Source organism: Anolis sagrei, chromosome 3, assembly GCF_037176765.1.
Source record: "Anolis sagrei isolate rAnoSag1 chromosome 3, rAnoSag1.mat, whole genome shotgun sequence".
NCBI lineage: Eukaryota > Metazoa > Chordata > Lepidosauria > Squamata > Dactyloidae > Anolis > Anolis sagrei.
In genome coordinates this window covers 115637410-115661048 of record NC_090023.1, presented here as the reverse complement: position 1 = coordinate 115661048, position 23639 = coordinate 115637410, and the positions used below count along the sequence as shown (strand labels likewise).

General features: G+C 38.1%; 1 protein-coding gene across 13 annotated transcripts in view; it reads right to left on the bottom strand.

The window, feature by feature from the left end:
* The window catches only part of DOCK9 (dedicator of cytokinesis 9), a 139699-nt gene that overhangs the window by 108593 nt on the left and 7467 nt on the right, over positions 1-23639 (bottom strand). For 5 of the 13 annotated variants that reach the window (XM_060769529.2, XM_060769532.2, XM_060769536.2 and 2 more), the window contains exon 1: positions 7703-8279. The exons of 5 other annotated variants lie outside the window; for them this stretch is intronic. In XM_060769529.2, the coding sequence (XP_060625512.2) occupies positions 7703-7864 (162 nt within the window). In that variant the 5' untranslated portion in view covers positions 7865-8279. Of the gene's footprint in view, positions 1-7702; positions 8281-23639 lie in introns of those variants that run through there. 3 more of the 13 variants (XM_060769537.2, XM_060769539.2, XM_060769545.2) reach the window with 1 other exon arrangement.

Here is a 23639-nt window from a genome sequence, read left to right as displayed (position 1 = left end):
GTCATACTTCATTTAAAACTAGGACTGAACCCAAACAGTTAAGTTTGATTCCCTACTGTATCATATAGATAACTCATAACCTGTTAGTTGTGAAATCTCTCAAGATGTTGTATAGTTTTGATTAAATTTTATTATGATTTAATTTTATTGGAAGTATTTCCTTGGTTCATTTGTCAGGGTAGCCACACAATGTTTCCTTCAGCTCAAAGTAATTGTTGGGGGGGGGGGGGGGGTAGGAGGTTTATCAGTGCAACATGCATAGTAACAGATACTGCTTTTTATTAGAAAAGATATGTAGAGAAGGAGGAAGCATTATTTTCACAATGTGCATTCAGTTGTTAGACAATGCATGAATGTCGTACATGAGTGGTATGTGTTAGTATTATACATTTTTACTGGTATGTGTTAGTACTGTAAAGAGACAATGGACTGTACTATAAAGAAATACTATGAACAAAAATGAATTATAATGAGCCTCCAATTGAACAAATACTAAGAGGCATTGTATCTGGAAACATTTAACACAGTAAATTAGCATTATCACAAACAGTTTAAATGCAGACATTTGTTATTGTACTAAAGAGTCATAAAACAGCAACTTCATTCATATATCACTGACAAAACTCTATAAAAGGCCCTTATTTGCAGTCAAAGCAATTCACCCAAAAACCTGTTTTTAGTTCACAGTGCCAGGCATTTAAGCCTCCTGTTCTATCTGTGCAATCCCAAGAGTTTTGCAGAGTAATCGCACAAGCATGTATGTTTGTGTGCATGTGGCTTCAAGTCACCTGTCAACATATGTTGGCCCCATAAATTTCATAGGTTTTTCTTAGGCAAGGAATAGTCAGGGGTGACTTTGCCAGTTTCTTCACCTGAAATATAACCTGCAGCACCTGCTATTTGTTGGCAGTTTCCTATCCAGTAATTAACTGCTTAGCTTCAAAGATCAGATAGGAACCGGTGCTTTTAAGGTATTTTGCTCCTGGGTTCGTTTTGTAAAAAGCCTTCAGGTAGCTTTGATTATGTTTCCATGGATTTTAACTGTGAATGTTTTAATACCATTTATATTTCATTCTGTTATAATGTTTGTATATTTTTAGATTTTAAATTGTTTTTAATGTAAGCTGCTTTTAGTGTCCTTATGGAGAGAAAAAGCAGGGTACGGGTAATTCTCAAGTTATGGACAAGGTAGGTTCTGCAAGTTTGTTCTTAAACTGAGTTTGTTTGTAAGTCAAAACAGGTGCATTTTGAAAGTGTAACTCCATCCAAAATTATATCTTTTTTAGCTTTGGATCGCACAGGGAAAGGTTAACACCCCTATGGTGTTTGTTTTCTTGTCTGTAGCCCTATTGAGAATATGACACCCCACTTTCTCTCCCTGTGATAACTGGATTTTGAAAAATGTGGCTTGTTGTAGAAACAAGGATTGGAGATAAAGCTTAAGGTGAGACACCTTTTCCCAATGATAACCTTTTCTAGAGTGAATTCCCCTTCTCGGTTGGATATTTCTCTCACTTCCTGTTGTCTTACCCCCATTCGTAACTGTGAGTAGTTTGTAAGTCAGATATTTGTAACTTGGAGACTGCCTTTATAAATAATAATAATAATCATCATCATCATCTCTAGAACAGTGGTTCTCAACCTGTGGTTCCCCAGGTGTTTTGGCCTACAACTCCCAGAAATCCCAGCTAGTTTACCAGCTGTTAGGATTTCTGGGAGTTGAAGGCCAAAACATCTGGGGACCCACAGGTTGAGAACCACTCCTCTAGAAGGTTCAACATTATTTTGATTATAGCAAACATAACAAGCCTGTTGGTTTCATCTGCACGTTTTGTTTTTTTACTTTTAAATAAAAAGATTTGCTGAAACATGTAGAACTCCTCTTATTTTGTGTGGTGTAAGAACCTATCCCAATTCTTTCCACATTGTTTCCACCTCTGGTACCACATTTTCTTTTAAGGCATTAATATTTAGGAACAGATCTACTACATTAAGCAAAATGTGCCTGTATAATAAAACCATTACATTCTGAAAACTATTTAAATATAAACATGCAAATAATCTGTGGCATTCTTCACATCATATTTTGTGATTATTTAAAAAAACTATTTTATAGTCCCAAGCGGTAAACCAAATCACCCAACATCACAGTTTTCTATCACTCAATTGCTAAGGAAGCAAATCTCAAGGGTAGATGTTTCCAGCATGAGTAGAGATAAGGCTTCTGTCATCTGATCTCTGCTCCTTCAGAGATACAACTTTTCCAAAAGATCAGGACTTATAGTAGGTGCTAGGCCAGAGGAACAGCAATAACGACTGATCATGGACAGTTATTTCTTCTGTTTCAATACCTTTAGGTACTTGTGCGTTCTTGGTAAAACAGATTATCTAGAAAAAATCAGTCTGGTTTCATGCTAGAGTTTAATACCCAAGCTATACAGACCACACTGACTGGCCATCTATTGCATAGGGAAGTCAGGAGGTGTTCTTCCCTATTAATCTTCCTGAAACTCTCAATAACTTTCAGTGCTATTGATTATGATATTCTACTGGACCAGCTCCACCTTATGGCAGTGGAAGTAATTGTGTTAAAGTGATTCAGCAATCTGTAAGGACAGCTCCAAAATATGACACTGGAAAACTTTGTTTCAGTCCCACAGCCAATAAACTGTGGAGTGCAACAGGGTTCTATCTTGTCACCTCTGCTGTTTATTATCCTATACTTCTCATATGAGAACAAGGGATTACATTGTTAGATGTTTGGGTGTTAATAACAGCCAACTCTACTTTTGTTTATCTTTGGGGTTGACTGGTGATGTGCAGGTGCTGGACAAGTGCCTTAATGCTGTAATGAGCTGGACAACAGATACTGAATCCAAATTAAGGCAGAAGCTCTGTGGATTGGTGGTTTACAAGTCCCGGAGCTACATAGGTCCCATGGTCTGGATGAGGTAACAGATTCCCTGAGAGGGAAGGCATGCAATTGGGAACACTCTTAGATCCATCTAAGAGATCAAGTTTAGACTGGTCCAGCAAGTATGGTCTGTCCTGGGCAAGACATCTTAATTACAACAGCCCATGGCTGAACTTCTCAACTAGATTACTGCATGGGATTGCCTTTGAAGACATTTCAAAAGCTCTAAATTCAGCAATGACTGTTTAATGAAACATGATACAGTAAGTATATAAAACTAGCTGCAATATGTTTCTCGTCTTAATTGAAGGTCCTAGTCACAACATCTAAAGCCTTAAGCATCTTGGATCTCAATATATGAACCTGCTCAAGGATGCTGTTAAATTTGACCCATAGTTACATCATTTAATTTGATGCCATAATTTTTCATTGTTTCATTATACTTTCAAAAACAGGCCTGCACAAAATGAGACTATGGGCTGGATGCGGCCACAAGGAGTTGATGCAGCCTGCAGGAGGATGAAGGACCAAAAGCACAGCTCCATCACCCCCTCAGCTCCATGCCCCCGGCACACAGGATTTCCTCCCACCTCCCCACTCCCTTGTCTCTGTGCCTCCAAAAAGAGAGAGCTTGAAGGCACACAAAACAACGATCCTAATTAATCATTAATTATATCTTTACTTGGAAAGTGAGGTGCTAAAAACCTATCTAAGCTCCAATAGGTTTAGCCTATTTAATTTCAGCCCCTTACTACTGCCAAGTTGTGAGATCTGTTCTAAAATGTGCACTGTTAACTGAAAAACAGAAACAATTTAAACAAAGGGGAAAGTTGCCTAAGGTATGCAAACTAATGAACAGATTGGGAAAAATGCAAAATAAGCTCCATAAATTTCATGGCAGGAAGGAAATTTAGTGCTACATAGCACCAAACAAAAGAAAACAAGAAAAATACAAGTTGGACTTGGAGTAGCCCAATGAAACTGAAACTCAACCAGCATAAAATCACCAATGTCATAGTATTGCAGCAGCAAACACAGAAATTAAATCCAACTATGAAAAATGGCAAACATCAAAATGAGGAATATCAGAAAGAAGGTCTCCCAAATCACCTTGTGGAAAAAGGTTATAGGCAAATTACATCTTGTGGATCATATGGCATTGTTCTTATTCTACCACAGTTTGTTTCCAGTCTCCATTCAAAGTCATAATTACTAGTTATAAAGCCTTGAACAAGAGAGCCCAGGACATCTGTAAAAACCCTGGTTTAATACAAACATTACAATGGTGGCTGACCACCATCACAATGATACAACATTCTTCCTCTTTCCCATTCAAACCCCTACATCAGGGGTGGGGGACCTTTTTTCTGTCAAGGCCCTTTGGATATATATAACATCATTTGCAGACCATATCTTTAATTATTATTATGAATAAATAATGTTTAAATTATATATTTTTATAAATTATACAATTATATATTTAAAATTAAATGAAAACTCCAAAGGCTGCGTAGCACAGGAAGCTGCCTGCCCACATACATACTTACCGGCTACAGCTCAGCAGGCAAAAACAAGAGCAAAAGAAACCTAATGTTCCTGAACAAGGAGAAGAACCTGTAAGTGGCTCAGGTCTGAATAGTACCATAACTGGCACCCAGCCCAGTGTGGCAACTCAAAGGAGCAACAGAAACCAAGTAAAGTGGGCGGACTGGAGCAGGTGTTGAATCAGACCAAATAACTTCCCAGGGCAGACATTCTCCATCTTTGATCCAGCATGAGGCAAAAAAACACAGCCCTGAAGACCCCTGAACCTGGCTTAAAACCAACATTACAATGTTGGCTGATGTCACATTGCCAGGGCTCTACCTTGTTTATGTAGAGATGAACCAAACTCCCAGTTTTATCAAACAGTTTAATTAAAATAGCAGTTACTTGCTGGCTGTTTTAATAGACCAAAATATAAAACATAAAGATAGCACTCAGCCACAGAATAAACAAAAACTGATAGCAAAAACAACTCCATAGTCAAAAGGGTCCAATTCAGTGGTCAAACGCCAAGAGTTCAATAAACAAAGTCCAGGGATTCAGAGTCTATACCATAGTCAAAAGCCAGTCCAAAGGTTCAAGGTTCCAGGATTCCAAGATTACAGGAGACAGGTCAGGATACCAAAAATCAGTATCCACCACCAAAATACAGATACTTTTCTCCCAAAGATCAGTCTCAAGGTTAGCTCCTTAAATCCAGTAACACCCAGCTGCAACCCATCTCCTGCACACCTCCACCCCTAATTGCTTTCACCTATGAACTCCCACTTACAGATTACTAAATTCTCTAGAACAGTGGTTCTCAACCTGTGGGTCCCCAGGTGTTTTGGCCTTCAACTCCCAGAAATCCTAACAGCTGGTAAACTGGCTGGGATTTCTTGGAGTAGTAGGCCAAAACACCTGGGGACCCACAGGATGAGAACCACTGCTCTAGAACTAATACTCACATTAACCCTTCCATCACCAACCACCATCAACTGCAGAACATATGACAGCTGACTATCAAAATGAGAAGAGCTTTCTTCCACTCTCCTAGTCAAACCTCTACCGTCTGGTGGTGGGTGGAAGGCTGGAGCAAGGGAAAAAACCTATATTTCCGAGTTCCACTGATGGAAGGATGGGAACCCCACTGAGAGCACATGGTAGCCTGCTCTGCTGGGTTCAGATGCTCTTGGTAACCAGGGTTTGCCAATTACCTTCTTCACCCTGTTTGCATCAACAATAGCCTTGGACATGGTGGGCTGAGACTAAAAATGTTGGTTGATTAGAACTGGACACAAGGAGGGTGTAAGATAAGATGCTGTACCCTATGATGTAGAATCACCTTAGTGCACATAACCAATTAACCTTGACACTGATTAAGAAACTCCTCAAAAGAATGGCACGTACTGTGAACCCAAAAAAGTAAAAATGGTTGCTCAATTCGGGATTCCATCTTTTTGGATCTCACAAGCTTATGTTCTTTTTTTCCAACCTCTATTTTTTACTTTTCAAAATAAAACTTTTCTCTCTGAGATCAAAAAATACCTGATTGTTGCCTGCCATTTTCTCAAGCTGCACCTTTAAAGAGATTGGAGTGACACCTCTGTTTCAGCATGAGACAGCCATGCTTAAAATAAATGAATACAATCAAGTACTATATTAATCCTTAAATTACTTCAGAAACTATTAGAATGCATGTTCATCATGCACATATTATATGGACTTCCAGATTATCAGCTCTTACATTTCTACCTTCACATACTACTAAAACAGCTGTAATGCCGACAAGAAAAACTAAATTGGAAAATAGGTGCTATCCTTTCTCCAAGAAAGTAAATAATGCATACCTTGGAAGCATCTGGATATATAATAAAATCTACATGAAGAACTATTACAGGTTAAGTATCCCTTACGCTTGTCCACAGAAGAGTTTTGGGTTTTGGTCTTTTTCAGATTTTGGAATATCTGTCTTGCGCATATGTGTGTGAATGCTTTTTCTCCAGCCACGCATCTCATACACAAGTAGCATATAAACAAGGATAGCTATTTAACTACAATATACAATAAATATATAATCAAGCCCCACTGAATCCAACTTGAGTGACTCACAGGGGAACACGCAACATTACAATGATGATTCTCTTGGTTTAAAACAAGAGAGTGAGAAAGAGAGAGGTTCTCCCTTTTGCCTGTGGACCTCTAGATTCTCTCTTTCTCCACTAACTTTAAACAAGAAATAAGAGCCTCTGTGGCCATAAACTACAGTCACCCCACTCTCTAAAGTAAGCAGCATTGCCCTATTTTCTCATCAAGTAAAGGGTGGCTCAGGAATAAGGGGACTGGAAGTTTTGCGAGTTTCATTGAGAGATGCTCTGCCCACCCTGTTCTCCCTGTGCTCACTCATGGCAGCCACTCTGAAGTGGACTTCTAGATTCCTTCAGGGATGGAGAAGGAAGGGGGAAATGGGAACAGCAGAAATGATAAAAAAGCGGGAAATCCTTTGCAGGTTGTGGGGAGGGCACTAATTTTCTGTCTATATGTCTCTACTGACATGGCTGACATGGCAGTTATCCTTGGCTCAGTGGGGAAGCTGCTCAACCCTCACCACGGTCCACTTCAATTAGTATTATGCCTGATATTACTCGAGTACAGTGTGTAAGACAAGTCATATTGATGCATATACCACTACTGCCTCAGCTGGACAGAGACTATAGATTTGTGAAATGGTCAATCCATGCCTCCCAACATTTCAGAGATATGAGCAGGATCACCACCACCATGGAAGTAGATAGCTGATGACAAAAAGTTTCCGTTTTGAGAGGTTTGGGGTATTGGATTTCCAGATAGTGTGGCCTCAACTTGTACTTGGTATGTTCTCCTTGTTAGATAGATTTCACTTATCTTTGCAAGCAACCATAATAATTACATAGACAAAACTAACAATTTATTTCTCTTTCCCATATCTTCTGCTCTTAATTATCATCTGGTAATATCTTCATCTTCAGCCATATGTTCTGAACATTTGTATAACAAGGAATATTCTATAAATATCTATAGAACAGCTACATAGATATTGCTCAACACTACATTCAACAAGGTAAGAGCAGAAACATTTTAAATGCTTACTATTCAGAAAGTCATTTAGAATACTAATAGACGCAATGCCATTATTATGTTCTATCTGGGAAAATCACAGTTTAGAAATATCAGACATCACACATCAACATATTAAATCAGTTATTAAAACAAGCCAACAGTTACCAGGAATGAATGGATCAGTATTCCTGAGTCTTCTTTTGTCAAACTATTTCCAGTATAATCCAAAGCATTATTCTCTCCTTGGTATTTACAAATATATGAACAGTTCCTTTCGATAACCGTACGAATGCCTTTAAATAGAACCACACTAGTTGTGCAACCCATTACAAAGGCACTGAAATTTGCTTCTCTACTTCAATGTTCTCTTAGCAAAATATATTCCTCTGCTTCAAAAGCATACTCTTCTTCACCATCTTTGAAAATCCAGTAGTTAAAATCTTTTTTATATTAAATGTCAATGTACTGCAAGCTTGCTTAGCAAAATGCCAAAAATCCTGGGAGATTTCAGCAAGAGCCACACCTCACCAAGTAGTCCTCTCTCAAACAGAATGCGCTCTCAAACAGAGTGCTCTCTCAAATTGTATTAATATGAATAGACAGGAACATAGTATTGGTGAAGAAAATGCCTTGAATCCTATTTGTCAAGCGTCTTCAAATCTTATCCAAGCAGACAAAGATACTGCTGCAGCTTCTACTGCCAGGCACAAAGAACTCTCATCTGCTGCAAGAAAATATTCTCCCAGAATGCTTAGCTTAGAAGTCGTACCAGTAGACGACGTTTCACTGCTGACCTAAATATGGGGGGTGGGTGGGGTGCTCTAATGCATTTTAAATGACAAGAAATGTTCTCTTTTATATAAAAACCAAGATTCACTGCTACCATGGAGACAATTTAACATGTACTACTATGCAAGTCAATTTTAAAATAATCATATATGCCTGTACTACTAATAGAAAACCACTAGAGAGCATAATATGAATTCTGCCTTCCTCACTTTTCTAGATGAAGGAAGAACTTGCAATTGTTCTTAATGTGGGAAGGAAGATAAAGGACACTTCTTTTAATCTTTTAGACCTTTCAAATAAACACTGATTACTGGTTTTCACTGCCCCACTAAACTCAGTGACACTTTCAACTATGCAAGCATCTTTGCAATTGGACTGATATCATTTAAGTCCTACCACTTCATCACACTACAGAATTAATCCACTTTAAATCCAGTTGCTGCCTCCTGCAGAATTCTGGGGTTTGTAGTTTAGGGAGGAGCCTTTAAATCCAGAGGCAGAAACCGGATTTAAAGTGGATTCATTCTCTAATGTAACGAGGTCCTCAACTCACATGGGATGCAAGAAAAATTTTAAACACTGACATTTTTTTCTGAGTAAACCCACAAAGTACTGGATTGCAAAACTTGACAATAATTCTCAATAAATATCTGTGACCATACATTTTTAAAACCAATGTCCAAGACTGTTCAATTGAGAATCAAACATTTTTGCTTAAAGTATGAGGTACATAATATCCCAGTTAATAAAGTGGATGTATTCCTCGATATGACTTTTTTAACAGAAAAATTGGTTCTAGATGTAGAAATAACACAGGGAAAATAGAACAGGTGCCTATGCCAGGAAAAAAACAAAGAGCAGTCCAAAATATTTCACTAAAGTTTTTATTCAAAATTAACTGTGCATGTGAAATTAAACAATCAAAAGAAGTAAAGGTTTCCCCTTGACATTAAGCCTAGTTTTGTCAGACTCTGGGGGGTGGCGCTCATCTCCATTTCTAAGCCGAAGAGCCGGCGTTGTCCATAGACGCCTCCAAGGTCATGTGGCCAGCATGACTGCATGGAGCGCCATTTCCTTCCTGCCAACCAGCACCTATTGACCTACTCACATTCGCATGTTTTCAAATTGCTAGACTGGCAGAAGCTGGGGTTAACAGTGGGAGCTCACCCCACTCCCCAGATTCGAACCACTGACCTTTGTCAGCAAGTTCATCAGCTCTGCAGTTTAAGCCCCTGCATCACCAGAGGCTCCCTAAGAAGTAAATAAGGCTTACATCAATAAATAAAAACATTTTGAGACTTCTACAGACCATTTGGAAGGTTCTTCCAAAATGAATCCAGAGGGGTTTTCCTTTTTCTTTCATGATCCCCAGTTTGGTGGCCAAACGTATAGCTTACAAACATGATAGGAATAGCTGGCGAGGCAAGGCTAGTTCACTCTTCCCCTTTCACTGTTTTGCTGCCCATAGAAGCTCAGGGTAGGGTTCAAAAGGCAGTTGCCATTACTTTGCTTATTGTAGATACATACACACAACTAGTATGCTTCAAGTCGTCTCTGGTTGCTTCTGGGTTGAGAGAATCGGCCGTCTACGAAGACGTTGCCCAGGGGACGCCCGGATGTCTTGCAAGTGGCAGGCCCAAACCCAGCACCTCAATTCATGGGTGATACCAGATGAGAGACTCCCCCCTGGGCACTCAGAAGACTGGGCGACTTGGAAGGCGCTGAACAGATTGCGCTCTGGCACCACGAGATGCAGAGCCAATCTTAAGAAATGGGGCTACAGGGTGGAATCCTCAGCATGCGAGTGCGGAGAAGAACAAACCACTGACCACCTGCTGCAATGCACCCTGAGCCCTGACACATGCACGATGGAGGACCTTCTTGCGGCAACCCCAGAGGCACTCCAAGTGGCCAGATACTGGTCAAAGGACATTTAACCAAATACCAAATTTACAAAATCTGTGTGTTTTTTTTTTCTTTCTTTTTTTTCTTTTTTCTTTTTCTTTTTAATCTCTGTGTTTGTTTTGCTCTGTTAGAATTGTAATACAATGGTTGCTGATGACACGATAAATAAATACACAACTAGTATGTTTCCCAATTTAAGCTTTATTGCACTATTTACTGCACACATGCTACTGCAATATAAACATTGAAAATCAATGTTTTAACTTTTCTTTAACATTCTCCTAATTCCAATGCTGTTAAAACTTCCAGGTAGACATAAAACAAGGAAGAATAGAGATGGGGATGGGTAGACAGAAAAAAGAAGCTTTTTGTCAAAAGCTTTGTTAACTGAGGTGTGCCTACATTAAAACTAACACATTTTGGGTTTTAGTAAAATTATTCCAAAATCCAAGTTTAAAATTGTTATGATACAGACCTCTGATGAATGACCAAAGGTGAATCTTTTACTGTGGAAAAACAGGTGCATAATGAAGGAGATCTGAATGAATGGAAGCCATAAGGAAAGTGCCTGAATTCAGAGCACAAGAGCCAGGGCTGTCCTTGTAACATTAGCCCAACTGACTTGCTTGTCTCAATGCAAGCAAAAGATACATGTATTGGTAAACCTTTTCCTGTATTTTAGTGTTGGAGGGAAGCATTTAAATTGGAAAATCAGTATAGAGGTGAAAATTAATTCTCCAACCATGCTACAACTTTAAGAAAACAAACAACAGGAGATTCTATTGATACATTTTCTGCCATCATATCTACAGGCATAACTCAGTTAACAACATCTATCTCCAAATCTTGCACAAATAGCTGTGCTTTCAAGCAGTATCTAAATTACATGGAGGGACGTCTATTGGAAGAAGTTCCATAGTTGAGTATGCTTCCCATATTGATCTTGCTTTGTTTTGCTATCTAGTAGTGTCTTCTTAAATAAAAGGAGAGGTTCAGATACCAGCCATCTCTACTGGACATTAATCAAGAGTATACACTTCTTGATTCTAACACACATATACAAACAAACACTATCTCCTTTCAGTCTATACCCGATCAGACAATGGATACTGCTGAATGTTTGAGCTGGAGAGTCACAGAAAACTTAGTGCACTATCTGTGAAGCAAGCAAGATGTCATATACATTAGAGTCTCGCTTATCCAACCTTTGCTCACCCAACGTTCTGTATTATCCAAGGTAGTCTGCCTCCTGCCTGGATCCACAGCTGTTTCAATGCATAGCAATGTTTTGGTGCTAAATTCATAAATACAGTAATTACTACATCCCCCTCGCTGGACTGTCACCTTGTCGTGGTGAGGGGGCTTGCGTGTTCCAATGAACCTGCGGGCACAACAACGGGAGTCGTGCACTCCCAGAAGTGGCCGCAGGGGAGGTTCCAGACCAAGCACAGTCTGAAGACCCAAAGACCTCAACGGCGGAGCAGGCGGAGGATAACATGGTACATGTTACAACGGCTGTGAAGGCGGAAGAAGGCTGCAACAGATTGAGAAGCCACGGTCATTGTGTTAAACTACATCACCAGTGGAACCTCACTCTGTGAAGACTGTGTTGATCAGTTGTGCACTGACCTCCACACATTAAAAAAATCACACACAGGCGTCTTCCAAAGAAAATAAAAACAAACCAACAAAAGTCCCATGGCAATCAGCGAGTGGCGACAGGGGCAGGACTGTGAAATCTGGAAGCCCCTAGTCACAGATTGGCACATGGGTGATGGATACGGACTCAGTCATTCTACCTCAAGGTCTGAGGCAGTTGAGTAGTTCAGCAGCTGTATCCATGACTGAGCAGCCCTTTTGAGGATCCACTCTGCTCACCCCACAAGGGGAAGAGGCTAGAAAAGGTGCCTCTCCTATCCCTGACTGGACTGCCTCGTCCAGTGGGGTCACCACCCCAAGAGGAAGGCACGTCAAGCCAACCCCGACCGAGACCACCTTCCACCTAGAAACCAATGCTCTCACTGCGGGAGAAGATGCAGATCAAGAATAGGGCTCCACAGTCACCTATGGACCCACCAGAACACTGATCCTGGAAGACTATCCTACTCAGCCAATGAGGGATCGCCTAAGTAATTACTACATAATGTTACTGTGTATTGAACTGCTTTTTCTGTCAATTTGTTGTAAAACATGATGTTTTGGTGCTTAATTTGTAAAATCATAATGTAATTTGACGTTTAATAGGCTTTTCCTTAATCCCTCCTTAAGCAAACATTTTTGCTTATCCAACGTTCTGCCGGTCTGTTTATGTTGGATAAGCAAGACTCTACTACAGGTTCTATCCCTTAACTTTTTTCCACCACTCTGTATTTTTCCCCTCACCACTAAGCTACAGAGAGATCTCATTCATTTGGAATCGCAAGGAACAAACAGCCACCTGAACTTCCAATGACCCTGGCATGTCCGACTTCTCACCCTTGGTCTCGCTGAAGTAAAATCTAAAGCTTAAAGCCTGAATAGCTGGTCTCGTTGAGGATTTCTAATTATGATCATTTTTATTTCTAAAACCAATGACAAGGGAAACTGTGAGAGAAATAAACAGATGCATAGGTTGAAATAAAACACAAACTTTTGCAACACTACCTGCTGAGAATCTGGGACATGTTTTTGAATTGTGTTTTCAGTTGTTTTAACTTGAGCTTTTAAATTAATTAAACAACTGATGTAAAAATTACAATATAATAATAAAACTTTACTTATATTCTGCCCTATCTCTTCGAAGGGACTCAGGGCAGATTCCAAACATTCAATGCCTGAACATAACAATACACCCATAATAATGAGAATTGACAACCCAACATATAGATGCAGATTATAACTTAAAAAGTAAAATTAAATGAAAATGCCACCTATTATATCAGACATCAAACAAAAGTGTAAATTTCCCAGAAATTGGGAAACAAAAGTGTTTGTTTTATCCCTGTAATCATGGTATTTCAATATGATGCAGGAATAAACCAATTTAAGTCAATTTGAAATTAAAACAATATGTTAAATTGAGTATGTTAAAGCCATATTAAACAGAGTAAGAACTGAAAACAAATTAAACCATGTGGATGTACATTTTAAAAAATTAAGTCCAAAGGCTTTAGTAAACAGCATCTTCAGCATGACACATGAGAGAAACCAATGCTGGCACCAATGAGACTTCCAAGGGGAGGGCATTTCACAATAGAAGTGCAACAGCTCAAAAGGTGCTCTGCTATGCCAGTCCACCTACAATGCTTCCACTGGAGGGAAAAAGAGTCATTCCCACTGGATTCATTAATCAGACAAATACAGATATGGAGAAAAGGAGGACACTGTTTTAATATCAAGATACCATTCCATAAAGATTTTTCAGTAACATTACCATGACATTAAGGAAACCAGTGTGGCAAAGTTGTTCAAATCTTGGGTGTTATGACTCTGTCCTTTATCCACTTAAGAACGTTATTTCCTCCCTCTTTCCACACAGTTTTGTTAAACTTTATGATTTCAATCTGCATTCTAATTTTTATAGTAGTTCTCAACCAGTATTATATAAAAGGCAGGAAACTCATCACAACAGTAAGGCCACCACCGAGTTGAAGATTTCTTTTTTTATCCTTTAAATGCAAATAATAATAAAGAAATGGCTTTAAAACAAGAGTACAGTTGCTGGGTGGGATGATCTTGGTGAATTTGTTCCGCAACTGGCTACCACCACTCCTGGAAGTCCTAGATAAGCTTTCAGTTTCAACTGAAACGGTTGGATTTTGCATTAAATTCCAAGATGATGCAGTGAAGACCAAAACTTACCATAAAATTCTATTGTTTGTTTTATTTTTCAGTAAAGCAAAGAAAAATGACTGATAGCTCAAGGAACCAAGCCAATGGGAAGACAGTATAAGGAAATGTCACTGGACTCAAAACACCTGTTGCAATGGGTTAGACCAGAGGTCCTCAAACTTTTTAAACAGAGGGCCAAGTCACAGTCCCTCAAACTGTTGGAAGGCCAGATTATAATTTGAAAAAAACATGAATGAATTCCTATACACACTGTACATATCTTATTTGAAATGCAAAAAACACTTAAAAGTAATACAATAATTAATAAGAAATAATTAAAATTAACAATTTTAACAAATTTTAACAATTTTTTTAACAAATATAGTATTTCAATGGGAAGTGTGGGCCTGCTTTTGGCTGATGAGATAGGATTGTTGTTGTGCGCTTTCAAGTAATTTCAGACTTAGGTTGACCCTGAATGAGGGCCAGGTAAATGACTTTGGAGGCCATATGCGGGCCCCGGGCCTTAGTTTGAGGAGCCCTGCGTTAGACTCTTGTGTTTGCAGGACTCCTGACCGAAAAGTCAATGGTTTGAATCCGGGGAATGGTGTGAGCTCCCATCTGTCAGCTCCAGCTTCTCATGTGTGGACATGAGAGAAGCCTCCCACAGGATGATAAAACATCCTGGCCTCCCTTGGGCAATGTACTTGCAGACAGCCAATTCTCTCAAACCAAAAGCGACTTGCAGTTTCTGAAGTCACTTCTAACATGAAAAAAAATCTTTGGATATGGGAGAATAGTCACTTTATCTAGGTAGGGGGAAACTGAGGAGCAACTATTATTTTGTGACTGTTATGTAACAATTGTTTTGTATAATTCTCATCCTTGCATATTCAGATAACATTCAAAATGCTCATGCTGATTTGGATATGGTGTGCTTGGTGTTGCATTAGGTGTTACAAGTTTCACTATGTTATTGTATACTATTGTAATGCTTAGTATGTTCTATATACTCTAAATATGGTGTACGTATATTTTGCCATAATGTAGCCTTCCAACTCCCACTGATCATTTCCTTCTTGTATTTCATTTGTAGGCAATTAATTCTTACAGCTAATCTAGAGTAAGTGCTATGCAGTTATCATCAATTACCTAAATTTCTTGTTAGAGCCTAATAACATGAAATACATTTAATGTGTTCCATAATTATGGGCCAAAATCTATTGTTAGTCCTGACCAAAGAGAACCACTGAATCAACTGGATTTATCTATATGATAACTCACAATTCAGCAATTGATTCAAAGTGTATACTTTGGTGGGGACTAACCAACAGGATTCAGCAATAATAAGCATGACAGGACTCCCTGCTGTCAAAAACAATTTGGTTTATGGGATTCAACGGAAATACAAGACCCCACTTGTAAAAATATTTTAAAAATCTCATTCCCTTTCAGACACAAGTTTTGAACCTCCAAATTAGTCCATGGAGTCTGATGTTTTTTCAAAGATAGTATAATGCAATAAATGCATAGTTTAAAATGCTTTCTTAAGCCTCCATCTAGTGGTTGGAGAATATCTTGTCTTCAATCATGTGTAGTACAACCCTTTGCATGCTTATCTGGAGGTAAATCACAATGTATTCAATAGTTTTTATTCCTCGGAATGTATGCACAGAATTACAATTATAAAAGAGATTATATGAATGCTATATTTCTTTAATTTGGTCTCTGTTATTTTGATGTTTTCTATTCTGATTTTTCTAAATGATTTAATTATGTAACATTTGTCAGCTGACAGGACCATTTTAAAATGTGGACAAAAAAAACAAATGAAAATTAATGTACATTTTTAAAAATGCAAACCATATAGAGTGAACAGAAGCAAAACTCATTGAGCTACCCCTGCTAGGTTCATTAGCAATTTAACATTTGACACCACTGCACTGCCTTACTTCTGATAAACCAGAATTCCAAAATCTATTCTTTATTCTGAACATGGACAATAATTCAGACAGTCTCTTCTAACAAAGGACAAAACAAATCTTCAGTTACTCTATCATGCAGCTGAAGCATCTGAGTACAAATCAAGACTCAATTCTTTTTTATTCAGTTTTGATAACTGGTCAAAAGATATTCTGAAAGCAAATGATAAGAAAATTACATTCACTTTTTAAAGTTCTTTACCCCAATGAAGCAGAATAACACATTAAGATCCCCTTTGGCTTCTGTTTCAAGAACGTGTGTTTTGCTTCTAGTTTCCATAGAATAAACACTCTTACTTATTCCTCCACATGCCAAGTTTCTAAGGGGATGTCAGTGCTCTCAAAATCAGTTAGGGACCTAGAAAGGGTAAAGTACTAAACAAGAAAGGTTTCAGACTGTTTAGATTTTATCCTAATTTTCACCTATTTATCTGTGCGTCTCAATTTCCACATTTATCTGGCCACATGCAGAGATTATCCAGTTCCTTCCCCAGGTAATGGTATCTTCAGAAGCAAGATAGATGGCACTTGTGTAAAGAGCTCCCATCACACTGGTACTGAATTTTCTCATCGATATCAAAAAACCAAACACACAACCAACAAAACAAATATTAAAACAGACAAACTTGTATTACTAAAAAAATTAGATCCTTAGATAATATTTTAAAGACCTAGGAGAGTAATAAAATTTAGTCGGGCACAAAAAAAGACCAGAAAAGTGAGTGCTTGGGAAAAGTACTCCCAAGGTCAAAGCACTACCAGCCCAAAAAAAACCCTTCACTACTATCACAGGAATTTCACATTGAAGGAACTGTAGGGGGATTTCCAAGCTGATCGGATTCTCTGAAGAGACATATCAAAGGTTAGACACTAAATTTCAAAACCTTATAAAACTTTATAGCTCCAATCCCACACTTTGAACTGAGCAAAACAATGGATGATGGGGAAATTAAGAAATAATAATAATAATAATAATAATAATAATAATAAACAACTTTATTTATACCCCGCCATCATCTCCCCCAACGGGGACTCGGGATGGCTCACATGAGGCCAAACCCCAAACAACAAGTACAATAAAATAAAATACAGCAAAATAAAACCAAAATGCAAACAGCAAAATACAAAACATATGAATACAATAAACGATGTGCACAATACATAAGAAAGCAATAACAAACGTAATAACAGTGAGCGGGCCGCATGTACATAAAATGATTTAAAAACTCAAGGTGAGATAAAGGAGCAGAATTATTTGCAACATAGCTGTTCCCTCCACGCCTTGATATTTTTTATAAAAAAATTAGGTGGAAAAACCAAAAATATTAAGGAATATAGGGGGAAAGGTCTACAAGGCAGCAGAAATACACCTTGGATTTGAATAGTCTATTATTTACTGAACATCTTGGTCAAGATAATATTTGCCACTGTCAGGAGCTGCTCTCTTGATTAAGTGCTGCTATGCCTCAGCCAAGAAAGTAACACGCTGACATAAATTTCCCTTACATTGGCATCAACCACCCATGGGGATTCAGTCACTGTTCTCTAATCCCACAGTTTGTTTTACAAGCAATTCTTCATGCTGCAGTAACTGATATTTTGAGTGAGCAAAGCCTTGTCTTTAAAAACAATACTTATGGTATTTCAAATGAGAAAATACTCCAGGTCCTCAAAATTTCAGTTTTTCCACTAAAAAAAATAGAAAAAGACCAGAAAAAGTCATTTTTCCTTAATTTCCCTGAGTTGTCCCCCCTCCCTTTAACTTCACATCTCTTAAAATGCCTTAAATTTACATTTTGTCTAGTTATCTGAAGGCAGATCATCTATTTTCAATGATCCATGCACTTGTAGCTAAAGTTTAATGTTGACATAGGTATTGCCTATATTTCACTTTTTTCCCCAAAATCTTTTTTCCTTCAAAAGGAGAACAGGATAAAAACAAATTTTCATATCTAGAAACTATGGACAGCTTAAGCTATGGAATATTGTTAAGCAGTTCCATAGTGTAGAGGCGGTTCTGTGCGTTTGTCATGCCACATAAAGCTATCTCTACAAAGTTCTACTAGACCCGGACTATGATCCCTTCCATACAACTGAATAAAATCCCACATTATCTGCTTTGAACTGGGATATATGACAGTGTGGACTCAGATATTCCAGCTCAAAGCAGATATTGTGGATTATTCTGCCTTGATGTTCTGGGTTATATGGCTGTAAAAAAAGAAGTTGAGCCACCTCTACTACTTTGTACAAAGTTTTAGAAGGCAGAAACATGAAACAGGGTAGTTATAAGAAACAATAACTCAGTAGTTCATTAGTAACAACATTTAAGAAACCATTCCCAGACCTTATGATATGCAGTGCAGTACTTCTGAGGACCTTTTGCCCACCAACTCACTTCAAGATCCCAGATTAGAATAACCTGGAAAAACTAAGCATTATATTCCAAAAGCTTTGGAAATGATTTTAAAAACCACCAGCATTTCTGTTTATTCACCAACTCAATTCAGATTATACAACTCATGATTTAAAATAAGATACTGACCTCACTACCTCTGAGGATGCTTGTCATAGATGCAGGCGAAACGTCAGGAGAAATGCCTCTAGAACATGGCTCTATAGCCCGAAAAAACCCACAAGAACCTAAGATACTGTTTGGTTTGTTAATTTTTAATGGTTTAAACAAACCAGTACTTCAGATTTAGCAACAAGTCATGGGCTTCAATACAAACAGATAGCTTGTATCTATGAGTGGTGACCGCCAATGTGTAGATCTATTCAATTATGTTTCAGAGGCCTAAGAAACACCCAGAAATGGTTTTCAGGTGGTGTCAAACACCAGGAATACTTTTTTTCTTAACCAACTTCTCTTACAAAAAGCTTTACCAACTTCTCTTACAAAAGCTTATTTATCTTTCCCTTTCTTTACATAACTGCACCCCACATGGATTCTAACAAAATCCAAGGTTTAAAAGCTTCAGTATTTGGTTTTCTGGGACAGAGCAGGGGTATTTAAGGGTTGACAAATACCAATAACTGGGGGTGGGGGGTGGGGAATCAATCACCTATAAAGACTTTGGAGAACTGCAGGACATTTTTTTCCCTTTCTCTTTGGGGATGGACAATTTGATTGACTTCCCAAAACATCCCTTCTAGACTCAAAATAGGGGAAGAGGGGAGAGAAAGCAAATTGTCCTAGGGCCAATGGAGGCCACTGAAGTCTTTAAAACCAGTCTTGGGAAGCCTTTACTGGTTGGATAAAATAAATCAAATAAAGTTTGTTAATGCCATTATTATTTGCCATCTAACAGGAGGTCGGCTGTGACGAGCAGTGTTATGGAATTTGAAGAGGCACAAATGGAGGACGAAAGGGAGAAACGTGCCAAGTGGAAGGTGTGTCAAGCCAACCCTGACCAACCCTGACCTCCAAGTGGAAGGTGTGTCAAGCCACCTTCCACCTGGAAACCGATGCCTTCACTGTGGAAGAACATGCAGGTCAAGAATAGGGCTCCACAGTCACCTACGCATCCACCACTAAGACACTACACTTGGAAGGCCATCTATAGTAAAGTTAAAGGAATATCCAGGCAGGGTGGACACCACGATCACACCTCTGCCCTTAGATATAGCGGAGAACAAAGGCTGACCCTATGTTGTAAATGCAAGTGACCAAAGTACTTGGTAGTAATAGCCGCCGCCACCTCAGAAATGCTGGCCTGAGGAAGCAAAAGGGTATGAATGTATTTTAGGTAAAAGGTGTTTGAGCTCTTGGGCTTCTATGGCTGACTGGACTTTAGAAATGTATTGAGAGAATGAGTTCTGAGGAAAACGAATGGATTGAGGCAAACACCAGTTAAAAGTAAACTAATAAAGAGTTTATTCTAAAACTTGATATTAACAACAACTCGTTGGAAATGAGTGGTACATAAAGCGTAATTCAGTTACGGAGGCTTAGCTGTTTAGACAGTTTTCCCTAAGAATGTAGCTTTGGGTTACTGTGAGTCTCTTTTAACTATACTGTTCAACTTCTCACTGAAACAGTGAGAACAGACCCTCCTGTCTCACAGAGTAATTAGTCTCTAACTAATACTCTCCTCAGAGCAATAAGCATCAAGTGAACAAGTCTTCTTTACTGACACTCTGTACAGTAAACTTCAAGCCCTTTGTCACTATCTTATTCTCTCTGACTAAAAGACTCACTCCCAAAAGCTCATTTTCTTCTGTCTAAATTCTCCTCAGCTCCCCAGCCTAAAAATCCATCTACCCTCTTCACTGTTAAAATCCCTTCTCTCTTTCTGTCAAACTAGACAGCTACTTTCCCTCTCTAAGCTGACTCCACCCCCAATTGCTACACCCAATCAGGAGTCAGCCTGACTCCTCCTCCTGCTCTGCTTGAAAACCAAGATGCCTGCCACTGCCATGCAGGCTTCGGCCTAGCCGACTAAAAGGTAGATCTATTACACCATCATACTCAGACAGTGAGGGGTCACCTAAGTAAGTAAGTTTTTACCATCATGTTGCCGTTGACATGGTAATCTATGAAGACAAATATTGCCAAGAAACCCCCGTGATATGGTCACCTTAGGGTAACCATAAACAAAAACAACTTGAAGGCACACAACCACAACAAACTACAATGGAGAGTCCTGCTCAGATCTTTCAAAGTAAGTACCACGGCTTTCTTAATTTAATCTATCCACCTACAGAGTGATCTTTCTCTTCTCCTACTGCTTTCAAGCATTATCATCTTTTCCAGTGAGTCATGTCATCTTATGATATGTCTAAAATACAGTTTAACTAATTTTTTGTTTCTGTGAAAGTCCAAGCTTCACTTGTTCTGGGGCCCATTCATTTTATCTTTTTTGACAGTACGTGGTATCTACAGAACTTTCTCCCAGCGTCACATTTAAAATAAGTTGATTTTCTCCCTGCAGGCTTTCTTCACCATTCAATGTTCATAATTCTGATTTAGGCATTTAATGGTATATTTTTACACTCAACTATTTTATTTAGTACTTTATAGCTGCCTTTCCCAGTCTTAGGCTTCTTTAAGTCAGATTATATAACTTCCACTACTATTTTTATGTATTCCTCCACCATTTTAAAGTTACGTATACAACTAGAGTATTATTAATTATATTCTCATACTTTGATCATATACTAAAAGATTCCTATAGCCATATCAATATATTCAAACAACTCAACATGAAAATAATTAGTCACGCATGCAGGATACTGCAACATGTCTTGTTTCTTTCGCATTGCCCCTCATTTAATTCATTAACAATTTACTTAATAGCTTATTTATGGATGGAAAATTATGCTGATATTGTAGTTTAAGTCAATTATGTCAGCTTGAATATTGTTTCCATTTTTTGAAGAAATTTACAACTTTACTTGCTTAATTTTAATCAGTTAGCTCCTATCACTGTAGAGAGAACAATCCCAAATGTAATTCTAGCATATGATTATAATAAATCATACTTGATATGTCTGAACGAGTATAGTGACTTTATCTTAACAAATAAAGAATTACAAGATCTTAAACCACAATGAATTTTACACAAATTACAAAGCAGCTATTGTAGTATACGTATTTCACCTCCCAGCCTCAAAATCTAGGAAATCAGGTTTGACTCAGATATCTTACAGCACTCTAGAAAAAAACAGTCCAAGGCACTGATGGAAAATGAGATTTTCTCCAAGAAAACCTGAAATAGTTTAAGAGGGTGAGACAAATCAGCATCCAAATAAATACATGCACTAAATAGTTGATTTTTTTTCTTTATCTTCTCAGAATTCTTGTGTCCAGCGCATCTTTTAAGTAGTAAGCAGATCTAATATACCTAGTTAATAGAACTGCTTAATGCTTATGCAAATCAAACCACATAGTAGCATTTAAATATATCCGCTTGTGAAGTACTCCTATGTCTTTTAAGGTAATCAAAAGAAATATCACTAGATAGAATATTGAGGCCGTAATTAAAATGGGATCAACTGTTCACGAGAGTGTTAATAATTTTGTCCAGAATTATTAAGATCTATGATATCAGCCATATATGCCACAATCGCTTGAGGTTGGAAAGACAGAACAAGGTGGGATCTGGAAACATGGTGAACTTACCTATCTGAATATTTGATTAATGGCTTTATTAATCAAAGAAGAAATAAATATTTGAATAATAATTCCAAACAAGACTGGAATAGGAAATGGTAATGTTTAATCGACAAAACAGAAGGAAATGATAGCTACAGAATTTTTAACCAGGCCATCCAAACAATTAAATTGATGTATTAAAATAAGCTGGCCCAGATGGAGGGAGGGAAGAGGGGAGGTGGGGGTGGGGAAAAAAGAAAGAATAAAAAAAACTGTTCACAAGTTTGCAAAATTAAGAAGGAACACACTTTAAATCACCTTAAGGAAGATTATGGGCCCTTCTAACCCAGAATATCAATATAGATAATCCACAACATCTGCTTTGAACTGGATTATCTCAGTCTACACTGCCATATAATCCAGTTCAATGTGGATTTTATATAGCTGTGTGGAAGGGGCCTAAAATATGCTGAAAAGAAATGGATTCCCTAAAACCAACAAGACAACAGGTACTTTGGTAATAATGGACCTGTTGTCTTGTTGCCTATAAGATGCTAACAGAATGACAATCAAAGTCAAGGAAGTAAGTTATTTTTAAAGAAGAATCATGACAACTGACAACTTTAACATTCTGTAATAACTCTGGAGACTAAGCATGATAGCAAACCATGATTTAGAGCAGGGGTCCTTAAACTTTTTAAACCGAGGGCCAGGTCACAGCCCCTCAAACTGTTGGAGGGCCGGGATTATGATTTTAAAAAGCGTGAATGCATTCCTATGCACGCTGAACATATCTTATTTGTAGTGCAAAAAAACACTTTAAAACAATACAATAATTAAAATTAAGAACATTTTTAACCAATATAAACTTATTAGTATTTCAATGGGAAGTGTGGGCCTGCTTTTGGCTGATGAGATAGGACTGTTGTTGTTGTTGTTGTTGTTGTGTGCTTTCAAGTCATTTCAGACTTAGGTTGACCCTGAGCAAGGGCCGGGTAAATGACCTTGGAGGGCCGTATCCACCCCCGGGCCTTAGTTTGAGAACCCCTGATCTCTAAATCAGAACAGAACAAAATCTGAAGACTGGGACAAAATCAAACAAGACGACAGAATGTTTGAGAAAAATGGATCAAGTTTTCAGTAATACACTACAGAAGGACTGGTTTATTGGAACAGCAGCTTCAATACAGCCTATTTCATCAGAAGTGTATTTATTGTAGGTTTAACCTGGAAGAACCTGTTATGTTCTAATAAGACAAAGAACCTAGTTACTGAACATGAATGGTGAGAAATTCATGACATGTCGCAATGCTTTGGCTGCATAATTTAGGAAAATGGCAAGGATGAGGCGACATGGTAAAGATGTATAAAATTGCACATCTCTTGTAATACTAGAAACCACAATCAATCAATTAGATTAAATAGAAGATTCAGGAAAGCTAAAAGAAATTACTTCCTTATATAGCACAAGTTACTTGGACAGCTTTAAAAGGTGACTAGGTATATTTATAGACAATGA